The 19,185-nt window shown below is 36.1% G+C and overlaps 1 protein-coding gene across 10 annotated transcripts in view; it reads left to right on the top strand.

The window, feature by feature from the left end:
- Window positions 1-19,185, top strand: part of C1H1orf112 (chromosome 1 C1orf112 homolog) — a 58,804-nt gene that overhangs the window by 34,810 nt on the left and 4,809 nt on the right. For 9 of the 10 annotated variants that reach the window (XR_002518887.2, XR_640755.3, XM_021930686.2 and 6 more), the window contains 7 exons: window positions 353-435; window positions 792-843; window positions 2,509-2,598; window positions 7,042-7,227; window positions 12,463-12,585; window positions 13,728-13,823; window positions 17,724-17,837. Coding sequence is in view for 7 of the 10 variants with exons in the window: in XM_021930686.2 (XP_021786378.2) it covers window positions 353-435; window positions 792-843; window positions 2,509-2,598; window positions 7,042-7,227; window positions 12,463-12,585; window positions 13,728-13,823; window positions 17,724-17,837 (744 nt within the window). In the remaining 3 variants the exon portion in view is untranslated. Of the gene's footprint in view, window positions 1-352; window positions 436-791; window positions 844-2,508; window positions 2,599-7,041; window positions 7,228-12,462; window positions 13,606-13,727; window positions 13,824-17,723; window positions 17,838-19,185 lie in introns of those variants that run through there. The other variant, XR_002518888.2, reaches the window with a different exon arrangement.

Raw genomic sequence — 19,185 nt, 5'->3', positions numbered from 1 at the left:
ATTAAATATTGTATGTGAATAAAAGCAGAAAGAAGAGTATAAGCATATATGTTATATATGTTGTTTTGAATATTTCAGGCTACTTAGAGAATCTTTGTGGATCCTCGTGATTGAGTTACCACATTTAAAACCATGTTGAACTCTCCATAGCACAGCACGGTACTTAATGTATAGTAGGTGCTCAATAAATATTGAGGGAATGACAGTGTCCTTTTAGATACTAGAAAGTAGAACTTTCCCATTGAGGATCTGTTCTTTGGATTCTGATAGTGCTTTCTTGTTTTATTTTGAGAAATATAATACTATTATTGTGAATTTTAGTATTTAAATAAATTTTTCTGTTTTTGATTAGGATGCTGCTCTGCTGAATGCTGTACTTAGTGCTAATATGATCACCTCTTTGTTAGCTATGGATGCATGGTGCTTCCTTGCTCGGTACAACATATTTGCTTTTTCTTTGGATTGGTTATTAGTAGTGACTGACAGTAAATAATTTTATAATTGTAAGTTTATAGAAAAACTATGTTTCAATAATCCTTTAATAATAATTCCCAAAATGCTTTGATTTCATATTACAGCATTAAATTAGGAAACAAGTTCTCTTCTTTCTTTGGTTCAAGCCAATAGATGAGTACTGTTTAGGGAATTTTGTATATTGTGATACTATTTGGTCATGGAAGTAATGGCAGTTTTTAATGTCCTCATCAGAATATTTAGTGCGTTATGCAAGTTCATCTCCTTGTGTTTCTGAGTAACTGTATAAACCCAGTTGCCTTCTCTTTATATTGCAGATATGGGACTGCTGAACTCTGTGCACACCATGTCACCATAGTGGCTCATCTGGTGCGTAGAATTACAAGGCCTAGAATACCCACTCTCTATGCAGTTCCTTTGGGGATATGATAATCTTTAAGAATGTGAATATCAGCAGGAGAAATATCATAGTAGCAAGATTGTTTTGACAGTCTTTGTCCTGTATTAATGCTGATGCTTTTAAGAAGGATGTACTGAAAAACTGTTAGTGTGAAACTGGGGATGTTTTCTCATATTCTCAGGATTTTATGTAATTTCAGTAATTGTTCTGGGAAGGAAAGACTAGGTTGAGATTACATTTAAAATTGAATACAAAGTAGAAAATAAGAGCGATTTATAATTGATGGCCAAGAGGTCTCTCTCCTCTGTCTCTCTAATATGCCTTGGACAAGCTGACCCTTGATTTTGTTGTATTTTTTTTTTTTTAAGTCAAGATGATTTGAGAGGAACTTGAATTTAACAGTGATAGATGTTTTTGGCAAAAGAAGTCATGTTTTATGAATGGGTACATAGAGAAAATGATTTAATAATGATTTCATCTTTTTAACATTAACATTTTTTGCTTTTAAATTCTGAAGTGTTTTATGTGTTCCATATAAGATGATTATGACCTATTTGTTATGTATTTTTGTCCCTGGCCTTTAAGATCTTATGTAGGCCATACATCTTTTGCTTTCTAATAGTCTTATTGTATCTTACATTTCTTGGTTTACCTTTAAAGGATTTTGTAGATCAGACAGTGAGGTGTGTAATATCATGAAAAGCTGACATCTATGTCTCCATGGCTGATGGTCTGGATTATCACTTACCCACTTTACTAAATCCTTAACATATCTTTCACAAAGCAGATAAAGAGTGATTTTTATGTTATGTGTTTTATGTCTCAGGTTTCCTTTAAATAAAAGCTTCTCAGTGCATTATGGTGTAGGAATGGATTTCTTCTAGTTCATTATGATAGAAATTGATTCCAGGATGGATGATAGTATATTGTGATAGGAATTGATAAAATTGAGTTTATAACATTTTTTTGTTAGTGGTGGTTTTTTTCTTAGAGACAGGGTCTCATTCTGTCACCCAGGCTAGAATGCAGTGGTGTGCAATCATAGTTCACTACAGCCTCAAACTTCTGGGTGCAAATGGTCCTCCTCCCTCACCCTCCTGAGTAGCTGGGACTACAGGCATGCACCACTATACCCAGCTCAATTTTAAAACTTTCTGTGGATATGGGGTTCTTGCTGTGTTGTCCAGGCTAGTCTCAAACTCCTGGGCTCAAGCAGTCCTCCCACCTTGGCCTCCCAAAGTGCTGGGATTACAGTTGCGAACCACCACACTCAGCCCCTATAATGTCTTTTAATGAGCTTCTGTCTTGTAGAGTTTTATCTACCTCTCTATTATTGTAGTTAGATCTTAAAAAGTTCCATGAATTGTCTTTGGACTGACATACCAAGTTATCAAAATGATAATTAGAAATAGAAATTACAGTGTTATTTTTAAATATAATGTCAAAATTTCAATCTCATTCTAAATTTAGATTCATTGAAGGTAAAAAAGAAAAGCCCCAAATTAAAAGTCAATATTACTACAATCTTTTCCCCTAGAAAGAGCTGCTATTAATATTTTGGCATATTCTCTTCTTATAAAAATTCTGATTCTAAATTAGTCAATCTCTCCTCTCTTTCTCATGTCTTTTTCCAGATAAAATCATGCCCTGGAGAATGTTATCAACTCATCAACCTATCAATACTGTTGAAGCGTCTCTTTTTCTTCATGGCCCCACCCCATCAGGCAAGGAAGGGTATCATTTTTGTCACTGTCTATGAACCTGCTCAGAGTTGGATTCAGACTCCTTTGATAGCCTTTTTTTTTCCGTTTTAAAAATTTTATTTTATTATTTTTTTGAGACAGGGTCTCGCTCTGTCACCCAGGCTGGTTGTACGGTGGCTCAACCATAGCTCACTGCAGCTTCAACTTCCCGGGCTCAAGCAATCCTCCCACCTCAGCCTCCTGAGTAGCTGGGACTACAGGCACACACCACTACGCCTGGCTAATTTTTAAAAAAATTATTTGTAGAGACTAGGTCTCACTATGTTACCTAGGCTGGTCTCAAACTCCTGGGCTCAAGTGATCCATCTCTGCCTTCCAAAGTTCTGAGATTGCAGGTGTGAGCCACTCTGCCTAGCCTTGCCTCCATTTATTTTAAATTTAAATATTGGTGTGATCTAAGTATAAATTTTTGACATGTTGATTGCTTTGTTTATTGCTTTCAGCTGGGTATAGATTTTGATGTCCTTGCTTCAAGTTATAATAATTATTCTAATTCCATCTTCCTGAAATAGATCTTTCCCCTTATTTTTCATATATATTTGAGATACATGAAATGAAATGGTTCCATATCCCCTGCCCCTTTTATTTTGAAGAGCTAGAATATTATTTTTGTTCTTAATGGTCTTTACTTACATAAACCTGTATGGCCTAGTGCAGTCCCTCAGACTGGTCACATCGGAACTCTTGTATGAGCTCTTTTAAAAATATAAGTTCCTGGACTCTAATCTGTGGATGGGTGGGTATGGAGGCATGGGTATGAAGTAAGGCTCAATAATTGGTTTTTGTTGGTACTATCATTAAGTTCCTATGTGAGTCAGACTTGGATCTAAGCTTGGGAACCACTAGATTAGTGAAGGGGATTAGAATTTCAGGTCCTGTGGTCCTTGCTTTGAATCCTGGCATACCGTGACCTTGGGCAAGTCATCCTTTCTGAACTTCATTTTTCTTGTCTGCAAAACAGAACATATGTATAACTGCTTTGAAAAAGTTTGTAAAGACTTGGAACTAATACATGGAAAACAGCATAGTGCTAGGTTTAAGAGGGTGCTCAGTAAATGCTAGGAGTTATTTCTGACTAGGGTTTTTGCCCCAAGTCCAAGTCTGTTCCTGCCCTAGAGTGGTTGGTCAGGAACCAGAGGTACTACAACTACCTCTTAGCCTTCTTTTTCTTAAAGGTAGCCCCACCTATTAGCCCTCTAAGAGCATGGGAAGCTTGCTTGCTTCCAAAAGAATTTTCTACTCCAGATCTCTTAGAAGAAGTGGGACTGGGAGGGAAAGGGTCACATGTCATAAGACTTTAAGAAAATCCCTTTCCTTTTTTTTTTAGACACAGGGTTATGTTGCCCAGGCTGGTCTCAGACTTGAACTCAAACGATCCTCCTGCCTTGGCGTCCCAAAGTGCTGGGATTAGAGGTGTGAGCCATTGAGCTCAGCCGTCACTTTCCTTTTAACCTCAATTTTCTTATTTATACAACAGGAATAAAATTATTTTCCCAAAGTGGTTGTGAAAATTTTAACTTTTAAAATAATATAACTCAGAATGAATTAGCTATGAGGTCTAGAAGCAGTATTCTAAATTAGATAAATTATAGTTTATGCCTGGAGATCTCTTACTCTCAATTTTCTAAATTTTTCCAAATGAGGCTATCAGATATATAAATTATAGGTAAATGAACGGTTACTTTTAATTTGTATCTTCAGTTATCGAATGCAGATTTTCTTTATGTACAAGTTATTGTGATAAAACTTAAGAAACCTGAATCTGAATACCTATTCTGAGAGTCTTTAGGAGAGTTAATTATAAAATTGAGATAGATACTAATACTCATATGGCAGTTAAGAAACTTGATAGGATAGAGAATATACATATGGCATGAAAAGACCATTTAACAAATGTTAGGTCTCCTCTCCTTTTTGGCTCTTTTTTTTTTTTTTTTTAACCCCTTAAGACATTATCCTTTCTCTTAAAGGAAGGAGAACGGGAAATAATATTTTTGAGACTGTACCAGGCCAGGCACTTAATTCATTTAATCCTTACAGCAGCCTTGTAAGGATTACAAGGATAGATAATATTGTGGGATAGATAATCTTGTGTCCATTTGACAGATGAAGAAACAGTAGCTCAAGGAAATTAAATAACTTCCACAAATTCACACCTAACAGCTGATCTGGGATGTTGAGGCAGGAGGATCGGAGGATCGTTTTATTTAGTCCAAAGTTCAAGTCCAGCCTGGACAACATAGCAGGACTCTCTTTACAGCTTGGAAACCACTGCACTATCTCATGATATCTCAAGGAACATAAAATCTAGTAGAAACTATAAATTTATAAAGATACTCATATTAAAGAGTGGTTTGTGATGAATGCCAAAACTGAGGCACAAATCAAATGTTGTTGGGTGTTCGTAGCTGAGACAGTCATTTCTGAAGAGGTGCAGCATGGGAACAGGTAGACATAGGAGTTGGAGTTGATGGCATTTGAGGTACGTGTTACAGGATGAATGTGGAAGGTGGTGGGACTAGAGAAGCAAAGGCAATAAAGCATATTAGAGAAAAAAGGAGAAGCGAGCAATGAAACTTGAAATAATTATTCAGCTATTTGCATACAAGATGTCTTTTTAAATAGTAAAATAAGAACCCAAATTTTTTTTACTAGTGATGTAGCCTTAACATAAATGAAAATAGTTAATCCCAGTATGGTGATAATATACTTTAAAAAACAAAAGTGTCTATGATGCTAATTTGGAAGAAAATGCCAATAGAAATAGATGTTAGAATGCATTTACTGTTTTAATATGAGGGGTAATTATTGAATATCACATTATTTCTTTTAGTATGTAACTATTAATAGTATTCCATTTTATCAAGAAAAGCAAAAATACAAGGAGGTTACCTACTTGAGGGAAAAGTATTTAATATGCCTTATCTAAGCACACTGATAGTTTGTACTATCTTTTTAATGTAAAGTAAAAATTACTGCATTTACATTTTAAACCCAAAAGTGTATTTTTTCTCTTTCCAATTTTAAGAAGGGAAATCATAATTCTCTGTGTATTATTCCCTTATACTTTAGTCTTTTATGAACTATTTTGTCATAGCAGTTTTAAGTCTTTAGAATTGTGTTGAAACCAGGGTTTTCAACCTCAGAATAGAATCTTGAACTCTTTCTGTAACAAATTTTGGCAATACCTACCCTTTTATGTCGTCCAGGACATTATATTTTTAGTTTCCATTTTGGAAAGGGAAGTAGTTCACTCACTTACTGGACTTTATTATAAAGAAAGGTGATACTTGAACTGATGTTTACCAGTTGGCACAGTTCTCTTGGCTTTCCTGATGTAGTTGGCTTTTATGAATAAAGCTGCTTTTTATAATAGACACTCGCTCATCAAGGGATCTGTTTTTCTGGCTGTAACCTCTGTCACAGCAGATAGCCACATAATTTCTAGCTTGTATTGACAGGTAAATATTTTCCACAAAAGAAGTAAAATTGAAATACAAATATAGTATATGACGGAAACGTTTCTCTGTCAGATTTAATTTTTTTTGGTGGGTTTTTAGTTTTTGGTGTAGGAAAAGTTTTCATCAAATAGATTTTGAATATTTTAAATTGAATTATTCTACTTCTTAGAAAATACACTAATATACTTCCTAGTCGGATTATACTTATTTTAATCATTAAATGCACCATTGGTTTTACCATTTTTCCACCAAAAACTGATTCAGCATTTAAACTGTTTCTTAGAACTCTTGTTTTCCATTTGTATCTAGTCTGTAACATCTGCATTTTAACAAAACAGTACTTTTCTGTTAACCTAGTAAGCACTTTGAATTGTTATTTCAGTGGTGGAATGGATTTGCCAACCACATTCTTTTTGATTTGTGGCTTACCTTTGTGAAACTGATTTAGTATGTTGTCTAAAGTAGGGCAGAACCAACTAACTCAGTTTAAAGCTGAATCTTTGCTTCTTTAAGTTCTCTGCTATGAATCAAGTGAGATAATAGTAAGCTATGAAGGTTGACTAAATCCAGTTTGTATATTTGGAATGTTACTTTTGACTTAACTACAAGGTGAGGAGTATACAGAAAAATAAGACTTATTGGTAAGTAGGAGCATGATAAGATATCTGACATAACTAATAATGAAATACATTATTTAATGGCTTAGTGCATTTATATCGTGCTCCACTTAAGCTGTGTTTTTGTTTTGGAAACCAGTGCAGTGTCAACAACAATAATAATAAGGTATGTTCATTTATGTTACCTTGGTCTGGAACATAGATATTACGGTACTATTAAAAAGCTTTCTTGAAATATTAAATGTGGAAACAAATACTTAGCTTTTGTGTATCCATTCCTCTGACTTGTCTCATATTACTCTTCTTTCTTTAACAATTTATTTCAGCTGGAGTTTATCCATAAATTTTCCCCAAAAGAAGCAGAAAATCTGCCTCTCTGGCAGCATATTTCCTTCCAGGCGTTACCTGCTGAGCTTAGGAAACAAACTGTCCATGAGGTCTCCACGGTAGGCACAGCAGAATGCAGGAAATGGCTGAGCAGCAGTCGTACTTTGGGAGAACTAGAATCTCTGGTAAGATAATAATTTTGATTAATTTTATTCATTCAGCAGCTATTTATTGAGCATTGTTTTAGGTAACGGGGATAGGTTGTTAATAACAAGCACACAGGCTCTGTACTCTGTTTCTGTTAGAACCTAGTAAGATTTTCAGATTTCTACATCGTAAAAGAATCTGTGAGAAACGTACTGTTATTTTAATTGATGTATTATATTGGGGGGTTGTTTCCTATGTTGCTTAAGACATGTTGAGACATGATCAAACACACTATGGAACACTTCAGTTGTGTATTTTTGCTGATGCATCTCTGGATTAGGCAGATGTAATTCTTCCATTTGACAAAATACAACCCCCATTTTATGTGAACTTACTCTGAACCTTTATGTACCTTTTACATAGAATGTTCCCTCATAAAATAATGGAATAATAAAAAGAGACTCATCCACTAGAAGAAGTAGGAAATGGGAGCTTTTAAAAAGTTGACTGGATATAGTACATGAAATTGAATTTTCCAGTTTAGTGTTCATACGCTCATTCATTCATTCAACAAATATATTTGGAGTACTTTTATGTGCCACTTTGTTCTAGGCATTGGAAGTACATCGGGAACCAAAAATTTCTACTCTCATAGACTCACATTTGAGCTTAGCAGTGGACAGTAAAATAAGAAATGCCAATTTACATTAAGTAGAGAAAAGCAAGGATAAGGATAGGGCATTCAAAGGGACAGAGGTCTATTTGCAATTCTAACTTAGGAGTTCAGGGTTTTCTGAGGGCATATGTCTCCATGCTGAGTACAGATGTTCTGATACTGTTATATGTAATGACACTTGATCATAATTATTATAATTTTTTGTGGGGGGACGAGGTTTTGTTCTCATGGCCCAGGCTGAAGTGCAATGGCGTAATCTTGGCTCACTGCAATCTCCGCTTCCCAGATTTAAGCAATTCTCCTGCCTCAGCCTCCTGAGTAGCAGGGATTGGCTCCCACCACCATGCCCAGCTAATTTTTTGTATTTTTAGTAGAGACAGAGTTTCGCCATGTTGGCCAGGTTGGTTACGAACTCCTGACATCAGGTGATCCACCCGCCTTGGCCTCCCAAAGTGCCGGGATTACAGGTGTGAGCCACAGTGCCCAGGCTTATCCAAAGGAAATGTTTTTATGTGACTTTATTTTAGAAAAACTGTTAAATACCTTGTTAACAGGTTAAATGTGTCTGAGTTTTGCATTTAATGTGTACCAATTTCTATAGTAAGGACAAAAGATGTTTTGTTTTATATTAGGTAAAGTAAAAGCACTATAAGTAAACTTTTGAAGTATGACCACAGCTTTTTAGTCCAGCAGGTTGTTCAACATATGTCTTTTTAAATTTTTTTTCAACTTTTATTTTTTATTTTATTTTTTGAGATGGAGTCTTGCTCTGTTGCCCAGGCTGGAGTGCAGTGGCATGATCTCGGCTCACCGCAACCTCTGCCTCCTGGGCTTAAGTGATTATCCTGCCTCAGCCTCCCAAGTAGCTGGGATTACAGGCACCCACCACCATGCCTGGCTAATTTTTGTATTTTTAGTGGAGACAGGGTTTAGCCATGTTGACTAGGCTGGTCTCGAACTCCTAACCTCAGGTGATCTGTCCGCCTCAGTCTCCCAAAGTGCTGGGATTACAGGAGTGAGCCACCATACCCAGCCTCAACTTTTATTTTAGATTTAGGGGATACTTGTGCAGGTTTGTTACCTGGTTTTATTGTGTGATGCTGAGGTTTGGGGTATCAATGATTTCATCACCCAGGTATTCAGCATAGTACCCAACAGTTTATCAGTCCTTATCCTCTCTCCTCCCTCCCCCTACTAGTAGTCCCAGTGTTTATTGTTGCCATCTTTATGTCCATGAGTGCCCAGTGTTTAGCTCTTACTTATAAGTGAGAACATGTGGTATTTGGTTTTCCATTCCTGTATTAATTTGCTTAGGATAATGGTGTCTGGCTGCTCTATGTTGCTGCAAAGGACATGATTTCATTCTTTTTTATGACTGTATATATGTACTACATTATCTTTAATCTGTTGATGGACATCTAGGTTGATTCAGTGTCTGCTGTTGTGAGTAGTGCTGCAATGAACACGTGAGTACATGTGTCTTTTTGGTAGAACAATTTGTTTTCTTTTGGATATGTACCCAGTAATGAGATTGCGGGGTAGAATGGTGGTTCTGAGTGCTTTGAGAAATTGCCAAACTGCTTTCCACAGTGGCTGAAATAATATACATTCCTACCAACAGTATATAAGCATTTACTTTCTCTATAGCCTCACCAATGTCTGTTGTTTGACTTTTTAAATGGCCATTGTGACTGGTGTGAGATAGTATCTCATTATGATTTTGATTTGCATTTCCCTGATAGTTTTTTTATATGTTCGTTGGCCTCTTGTGTGTCTTATTTTGAGAAACGTCTGTTCATGTCTTTTGCCCATTTTCTAATGGGGTCGTTTTTTACTTGTTCAGTTGTTTTAAGTTCCTTATAGATTCTGGATAGTAGACCTTTGTCACATGCATAGTTTGCAAGTATTTTCTCCCATTTTATTGGTTGTCTGTTTACTTTGTTGATAGTTTCTTTTGCTCTGCAGAAGCTCTTTAATTAGGTCCTGCTTGTCAATTTTTGCTTTTATTGCAATTGCTACTGGTGTCTTTCTCAAGGCTGAGGTCTAGAATGGTGTTTCCTAGGTTTTTTTCTAGGATTCTTATAGTTTGAGGTCTTACATTTAAATCTTTAATCCATCTTGAGTTAATTCTTGTATATGCTGAAAGGTAGCTATCCAGTTTCATTCTTCTGCATATAGGCTAGCTAGCTGGCCCAGCACCATTTATTGAATAGGAATCCTTTCCCCATTACTTGTTTTTGTTGACTTTTTCAGTGATCACGTGGTTGTAGGTATGTGGCTTTATTTGCAGGTTCTCTATCGTGTTCATTGATCTATTTCTGTTTTTATACCAGTATCATGCTGTTTTGGTTACTGTAGTCTTATAGTTTCAGATGCCTCTGGCCTTCTTCATTTTGCTTATCATTACTTTGGCTATTCAGGCTCTTTTTTGATTCCATATGAATTTTAGAATAGTTTCTTCTAATTCTGTGAAAAATGGTGTCAGTAGTTTGGTAGGAAAAGCATTGAATCTGTAGATTGCTTTGGGTAGTATGGCCATTTTAATGATATTGACTCTTCCAATCCATGAGCACAGACTGTTTTTCCATTTGTTTGTGTCATCTATGATTTCTTTTAGCAATTTTATAGTTTCCTTGAAGAGATCTTTCACCTCCTTGGTTAAATGTATTCCTAGGGGTGTGCATGTGTCTACTGTAAACAGGATTGTGTTTTTTTGTTGTTGTTGTTATTCAGACGGAGTCTCTGTCGCCCAGGCTGGAGTGCAGTGGCGCTATCTCAGCTCACTGCAAGCTCCGCCTCCCGGGTTCACGCCAGTCTCCTGCCTTAGCCTCCCAAGTAGCTGGGACTACAGGCACCCGCCAACACACCCGGCTAATTTTTTGTATTTTTAGTAGAGACGGGGTCTCACCATGTTAGCCAGGATGGTCTTGATCTCCTGACCTCGTGATCCGCCCGCCTCGGCCTCCCAAAGTGCTGGGATTACAGGCGTGAGCCACCACACCCAGCCTTGTCTTCTTGATTTGCCACTCAGCTTGAATGTTATTGGTGTATAGAAATGGTATTGATTTTTGTACATTGATTTTGTATCCTGAAACAGTTTGACTTCTTCTTTTCCTATTTGTATGCTGCTTTTATTTTTTTCTCTTGCCTTATTGCTCTGGCTTGAACTTTCAATACTATGTTGAATAGGAGTGGTTAAGAGTGGGCATCCTTGTCTTGTTCCATTTCTGAAGAGGAATGCCTCCAGTTTTTGCCTGTTCAGTATAATGTTGGCTGTGAGTTTGTCATAGATGGCTCTTATTATTTTGATGTATGTTCTTTTGATGCCTAGTGTCTTGACGGCCTTTATTATGAAGGGATGTTGGATTTTACCAACAGCTTTTCCATGTCTATTGAGATAATCAATATGGTTTTTGTCTTTAATTCTGCTTATGTGGCGAATCACACTTATTGATTTACATATGTTGAACCAATCTTGCATCCCAGGAATGGAGTGTACTTGATCATGGTGAATTAAGTTTTTGATGTGCTGTTGAATTTGGTTTGCTAGTATTGTTTTGAGGATTTCTGCATCTAGAACATGTTCATTTGTAAAAGGAAATAGGTAAATCTTAAGAAGTTGTATGGTAATTTCATAAAATTAAGTGTGGTTGTCTAAGTATAATAGATTAAAGGCATTCATTGTTACTGATTATTACATTCTCATAAGACCTTCCCTGTACCCCCACCACACCTCAAAAAACCTCATTCCTGGCTAGTCAGAGAGAGAATGGAGTATTTTCATACATAGGTAAGAGTTAATCCAGAAAAGATTGCCTTTAGTTTCAAATACTAGTACTTCTTAAGTACTGTCTTTGCTTATTAAATGCAGTGTTGCTGAGGCATTTAAAATTTTCAGACAACAGGAAAAATAAAAATCTAGTAAACCATAAAGATTGCTGGGTGTGTAATGTGAAAAAATAACTTTTTGTTGATGTGTATTATAAAGTAGCTTGATTATACTGACCACTTGTATCAAAGCTATTTATTAAAGTACATTTCTGCTTTCATTTGGTAACCTTGGGTTCCAACATTTCACCCTAAAAGGAAGTTTATGGCTGGGTGCGGTGGCTCACACCTGTAATCCTAGCACTTTGGGAGGCCGAGGTAGGCGGATCACAAGGTCAAGAGATCGAGACCATCCTGGCCAACATGATGAAAATCAAGTCTCTACTAAAAATACAAAAATTAGCTGGGTGTGGTGGTGCATGCTTGTAGTCCCAGCTTCTCGGGAGATTGAGGCAGGAGAATTGCTTGAACCTGGGAGTTGGAGGTTGCAGTGAGCCGGGATTGCACCACCGCACTCCAGCCTGGTGACAGAGCGAGATGCCGTCTCAAAAAAAAAAGTTTATTTAGAAAAACAAAGCAAATATAATATATACTTATGTTAAGTAAATAGCTGAAAAGATGGCTTTAAAGGGCTCTTAGAAATATTATTCTACATGGACTTTTATGAAGAGTTAAAAGTAACTTTTATAATCTCTAGGTAAAAGTGGGCTCTTGGTGGTGCTTTAGACTGGTATTTAAACTCAAGTCCTTTCTTGTTTCTGCCCTTTAGAACACAGTACTGTCTGCTCTGCTTACAATATGTAATTCTGCTGGTGAAGCTTTGGATACAGGAAAACAAACTGCAATTATGGAAGTTGTGAGTCAGCTTTGGGCTTTTTTAAACATTAAACAGGTAAGGAAAACAACTGATCCTTTCTTTATCAAAAAACAGAAAATATCAAAAAAAGAGGATAGTACTGAAATTTTCCAGTGTAGAGTAAAAACTAATTCTTTTGGGTGTGGGTGTTTGGTAGACCTTTATAAGAACTTAAAGTATCTGTACTGTCTCAGGCCGCTGTCATTTTCAGAGTGTGATAGCATTATATTAGTAAAATTAGAATATGTGATGTGATGGCAGTCCACCTACTTACTTTTCTAACTGGTTATACCCTCTCCCCTCCCTGCCCCTTATCTCTTCCCCTATTGTTTCTGTTCTGTTTTGGGTTAATGTATCCCATTTCTGTGATTCTAGGACGTTTAATAAATCTTTTGGGCAATGGAGAGTGAGCTGACTTAAAGGTGGAAAGGGCTAGTGAATAGATGTGGCTAATTTCTATTTCTCTTTCCCAGCAAAGCCAAGAAGCCAAGTGATGATCTAAAACTAATGATATGCCTCCCACACCATGGTTGTACACCTGTTTCTTAGTTTAAAAATATAAATAGGCTGTTTGTTTTCTTTGACTAAGTATAACACTGGCCTCTGGCAGCTAGTGGAAGCTAAAGGCAACAGCCATACTTTTGGGAAATGATAGAAATGATTTTACAGATAATGTTTTATTATTATTTTTTTTTATGGTCAGATTACCCTACTGCATTGTTTTGACTTCAACAAGTACTTTCCCGGATGTTCACAAATCATTCAGTATTCATTCAGGATATCTGTGATGGGGATATAGCTTACAATATTATAATGTAAACCAAAATTATGAAGAAGAGAAATGAAATTTTAAGATGACTAAGGAACATATAAGCCTTTCAGTCACAGACAAGTAATTAGATCCCTTTTAGACGTAAATTTGGATTTCAATCACAGCTCTGCTTTTTATCATAGCCATGTGATCTTGAACAAATTGTTTAACCTCTTTGACCCTGTTTTCTTATCAGTAAAGGTAATAATATCTACCTCACAGAGCTGTTGTAAGGCATAAATGAGGTAATATGAAATGCTTAACATATTACCTGATATATAATAAGTGCTCAATAAAAGTTTGCTATTATTATAGTAATTCTTACGTGATTGAAACTTTTTCTTCAAAATTATTTTGTGTTTCTTAGATAGCAGATCAACCTTACATTCAGCAGACATTCAGCCTTTTACTTCCACTGTTGGGATTTTTCATTCAAACTCTAGATCCTAAACTGATAGTTCAGGTAAGAATAATGACCAAATTGATACTCTGTTTGCTAAGGAGGTTGCTAAATTGCTATCATGTAAAATAGCTTTCTAGAAATAGTTATTTTAAACCTCCTGTTGTGTCATATATTGACTTGTCTTCATCAAGGATATCTCATTTCTCTTCTTTCTTCCTTACAGTATTATTAATATACGGCGCTGTTAATTCAGCCTTTATCTGTTCTTCTTTGTCACCCTATACTGAGCAGTCACTACTTTTTGTTATTACTGTTAACTACCCCCCACAAACCCCTGAGGTTAGGAGTTGTAGTTCATGTGTTGAACCCTGCATTCATAGCAGTTTCAAAGGCATTTCAGCAGCTGTGGGAACGTTGAATCGGTTAACCAATATGGATTAAAAGATAGCACCCATTGTTTCTTTGAAGAAATACAATTATTTTGAAAGAAGAGCACTACTGAATTTCCTCTTTGGCCTCCTGAATTTCCTCTTTGGCCTCCAGCTTACATGGCTAGGACAGGCAGAGCCTGGGTCACTGTCTAGGCAACCCTTGTCGTGGTGCCTCAGCTGCGCCTTTCTTTTGGAGGTTCTAAGATGACAGAGAAAATGGGAAAGCCCTTCAGCTAAACTGAAGTGATTTAGAGGCTTTGGAAAGAGTCCATACTAGAGAGAATTGATGCCCCAAATTAAGAGTTAGCTTAAGCTCAGGGTCAGGTAAGAAAGAGAAACAATAACTGTTAAGAGGAGAAACTACCCTTCTTATTTATGAAGATGATGGAAGAGATGATTCCTGTCACAGTATGTGGTAGAACAGAAAGGAATGAAACATACAGCTTTGCTTTTAGTAGCTGTTTTTAATGATGTGTATATGTTAGCAATAACATGTACTATACCATATGTATAACATGGATTTTACTAATTTATAAAGAATCAGTACAATAATTAACTCAGTGAATGCAACAATTTGATTGATTCTGAAACCTCTAATATTCTTTTAGAAAAAATAATTTTGATATAATGTGCCTACCTTTAAAAAACCCAAACAAAATTCTAAAATTTTTAATTAAGTAGATTGTTCAAAAGGTATTGCTTCCTTTATAAAAGATTTCACCTTAAGATTCCCTTAAATTAGAGGTTTGCAAATTATGACCTCCTGTCTAAATTTTGCCCTCCTGTTTTCAGCCCAAGAGGTAGGCATGATTTTTAAAGGTTTGCAAAATAAAAAATAATATGTAACAGAGAACATGTTGCCTACAAAGCCTAAAATATTTACTATTTGGCCTGTTAGAGAAAAAGCTTGCCAGTCCTTACTAAATAATGAACTTCTCTCAATAGAATTTTAAATACAGGCATACCACAGAGAGATTACAGGTTGTGTTCCAGACCACCACAATAGAGTGAGTCACATGAATTTTTTGGCTTCCCAGTGCATACAGAAGTTATGTTTACACTATACTGTAGGTTAAGTGTACAACAGCATTATGTGTAAAAAATGTATATAATTTAAAAACACTTTCTTGCTAAAAATGCTAATGATCATATGAGCCTTCAGCAAAGCATAATCTTTTTGGTGGTGGAGGGTCTTGCTTCAGTGTTGATGGCTGCTAACCCATCAGGATGGTGGTTGCTGAAGGTTGGGGTGGCCATGGCAATTTCTTAAAATATGACAGTGAAGTCTGCCACATCAATTGACTCTTCCCTTCATGAAAGATTTCTCTGTAGCATGTGATGCTATTTGATGGTATTCTACCCACAGGAAAACTTCTTTCAAAAATAGAGTCAGTCTTCTCAAATCCTGCTACTGCTTTAACAACTCAGTTTATGTAATACTCTAAATTCTTTGTTTTCATTTCAACAATGTTCACAGCATCTTCTATACCAGGAGTAGTTCTGTGTCAAGAAACCACTTTCTTTGCTCATTCATGAGAAGCAACTCCTCATCCACTCAAGTTTGATCATGAGATTGCAGCAATTCAGTCACATCTTCAGGATCCACTTCTAGTTTGCTAGCTATTTCTACCACATCTGCAGTTACTTCCTCCACTGTAGGCCTGAACCCCTCAAAGTCATCCTTGAGGGTTGGAATCAACTTCTAACTCCTGTTAATGTTGATATTTTGACCTCCTACAAATGAATCATGAATATTATTCACGGCATCTGGAATGATGACTCCTTCCCAGAAGGTTTTCAATTTACTTTGTCCTGGTTTATCGAGGAATCACTATCCATGGCAGCTATAGCCTTATAAAATGTATTTCTTAAATAGTAAGACTTGAAAGTCACAATTCCTTGATTCATGGGCTGCAGAATGATTGTTGTATTAACAAACATGAAAACAATCATCTCCTTGTATATCTCCTTCAGAGCTCCTGGGTGAGCAGGTGCATTGTCAATGAGCAGTAATATTTTGAAAGAAATCTTTTCTGAGCAGTAGGCCTCTCAATAGTGGAATACAAAAAATATTCCGTAAACAGTGATATAAACAGGTATGCTATCATCCTGGCTTTGTTGTTCCATTGATAGAGTACATGCAGAGTAGATTTAGCAGAATTCTTAAGGGCCTTAGGATTTTTTTTAATAGCAAGTGAACATTGGCTTCAACTTTGCCAGCTGCATTACCCCTCAAGAAGAATCTTGAAGCCAGGCATTGACTTCATCTCTCTAGCTATGAAAGTCCTAGACAACATCTTCTTCCAATAGAATGGTGTTTCCTCTACATTAAAAATATATTGTTTAAGGCAACCACTTCCATCAGTGATCTTAGCCAGATCTTCTGGAGAATTTACTGCAGCTTCTTCATCAGCACTTGTTGCTTCGCCTTGTACTTTTATGTTAGAGATTGCTTCTTAAACTTCGTGAGTCAACCTCTGTTAGCATCAAACATTTCTTCTGCAACTTTTTCACCTCTCAGCTTTCACAGAATTGGAGAGAGTTAGGGCCTGGCTTTGGATTTGGCTTTGGCTTAAGGGAATATTGTGGCCGGTTTGATCTATTCAGACCACTAAAACTTTCCATATCAACAATAAGACTTTCTGTGTTCACTGGAATAGCATTCTTCATTTCCTTGAAGAACTTTTCTTTTGTATTCACAACTTGGCTAACTTGCAAAAGAGGCCTAGCTTTTCACCTCTCTTGACTTTTGACAGCCTTCCTCACCAGGCTGAATTATCTTTAGCTTTCAAGTGAGAGATGAGATTATTCTTTTCACTTGAACACTTAAGAGGCCATTTTAGGTTTAATTTTCATATTGTGTCTCAGAGAATAGGGAAGCCCAAGGAGAAGGGGAGAGACTGGTGACCTACCTGTTGGTAGAACAGTCACAACACACAATTTATTATATTTGCCATCTTATATGGGCATAGTTTGTGGCACCCCAAAACAATTGCAATAGTAACATCAAAGATCACAGATCAACATAATAAAATCCTGACGAATAAGTTGAAATATTGCAAGGATTACCAATCTGACAGCCATGAAGTGAGCACATGCTGTTGCAAAAATGGTACAGGTAGACTTGTTCAGTACAGAGTTGCCATACACCTTGTATTTGTAAAAAAAAAAAAAAAAAATACAGTATCTTCAAAGTGCAATAAATCAAAGCACAATAAAATAGTGTCTGTACAAAATATTGTTTAAAGGTTTGATATATAAAGTTTTTCAGGAACATGTATACTTTTATTTTTACAGTGGTTTGAGGCAGAAGGGTGTGGTAAGAATAATGCTGTAATAGTTAACTTGTTCATATGATTGTATTATTTAAATTCTACCAGTGAAGTTCAGGGGCTGTGGTGTGTTTGTTTTTTTCTGGGTTTGGTTTTGTTTCCCCTCCCCACATTTCCATCCAAATCTTAGGCAGTTACTGTGTCTGTACAAAATACTGGTATTCTTTATAACTGTTCTTTGGTCTTCACCTCTGTAGGTAGTAACTTTGCAGACCTCACTACTTAAATTAGAGCCTCCTGACTATGTTCGTCTGGCAATGCTGGATTTTGTTTCTTCTCTAGGAAAACTTTTTATACCTGAAGCTATCCAGGTAATATTTCTTAACTCTGTTCTTGTATTATTAAAACAAAATCTCTATAAGAGTTAGTGATTAAGGGATTTTTAGGCTTTTTCTGAAATTTTGCAATTACTGACAAAGTTGGAAAAAAAAAACTATGTTTCAGACATTATAAAATCTATTTATAACTTATAATACAATTCATTTTAAGTTCTTTTCTTTTAGAAAAATATATGTTGATACACAAATAATTTTTAGTTGGCTGTAGTCTACCATGTTAGAGTCTCATTCCAGTTGGGTTCTAATGTACAGTTCCTGAGTATAGAAAACGTATTTGTCCTATGGGGAGCAGCACGTAACTAGGAAATTTGGTAATTTATTAAAGTTATTCTCTTCGTTCTTTTATCCATGAAAGAGAACCCGCTTGTTTTTAAAGACAATATTTTTGAAAATGTTGCAAAGTATGTATAGCTGACAAATGGATTATTTATAAAATTGCACTCTACTGGCCTGGCAATACACATCTACAGAATTTTAAAACCTCAGTAAATGTATATTACCAGGCCAGTACAGTAATTTTAAAGAAATTACAGCAAAGAGATCATAAATTGAGAGTTTACGCCTTCCTTATTACTATAGTCAATAGTAATTCTAGATAATTGACACTGCAACCTCCAAGGGAGAGACTATAAAGAGTCCACTAATGAGAATTTTCTTACGTAATCAAACACATGATAGTATCTCAGAACATGTGGATTAAACTCTTTGAAACCAAAAATTTAATTTCTAAGGGGCTCTTTTATTTGTTCGTAAGTTAACAGTATCCCATCTGTCTCCATCATGTTAATGTTACATTTCATGAGATAAGCATAGAACGTTGACAGCTTCTTTTCAACTCTCTTGACAAAAATATCCAAAGACACTTGGCATCTGAGCTGTCTTCTTTTTACCATGAAATCTATTCCAAAATGCCACTTCATTTGTGAACCACTGTGGACTATACAGGCCTAGAAATTATGAAACAAATGTTATATAAGCAGAAATTGCAGTGCCTTCTATATTCCCAGGAGTGAGGTCAAGACCTGAAGAAATTTTTGAGATTCATAAGAACATAGGAGGCATTCAAAGCTATGAAATGAGATTGACTGATTTATCCATTTGGGAAAGATTATAAGTTTTTGCCATATCCAGTGCTATTTTAATCACTGGCAATGCAGTAATGAACAAAACTAATAAATCCCCACTGTTAGCCTGTTTAGAGGCAATAAACAATAACAACATGGTGATATGTGCAGTATATTAAATGGTGGTGAGTGCCATGGAGAAAAATAAAGCAGGGAAGGAAGATAGGGAATAGGAATGTGGGAGTCTAATTTGAAAG

This window comes from Papio anubis, chromosome 1, assembly GCF_008728515.1.
Source record: "Papio anubis isolate 15944 chromosome 1, Panubis1.0, whole genome shotgun sequence".
Classification (NCBI taxonomy): domain Eukaryota; kingdom Metazoa; phylum Chordata; class Mammalia; order Primates; family Cercopithecidae; genus Papio; species Papio anubis.
Note: the sequence above shows the minus strand (reverse complement) of the source record. Positions and strands in the feature narration are given on the sequence as shown.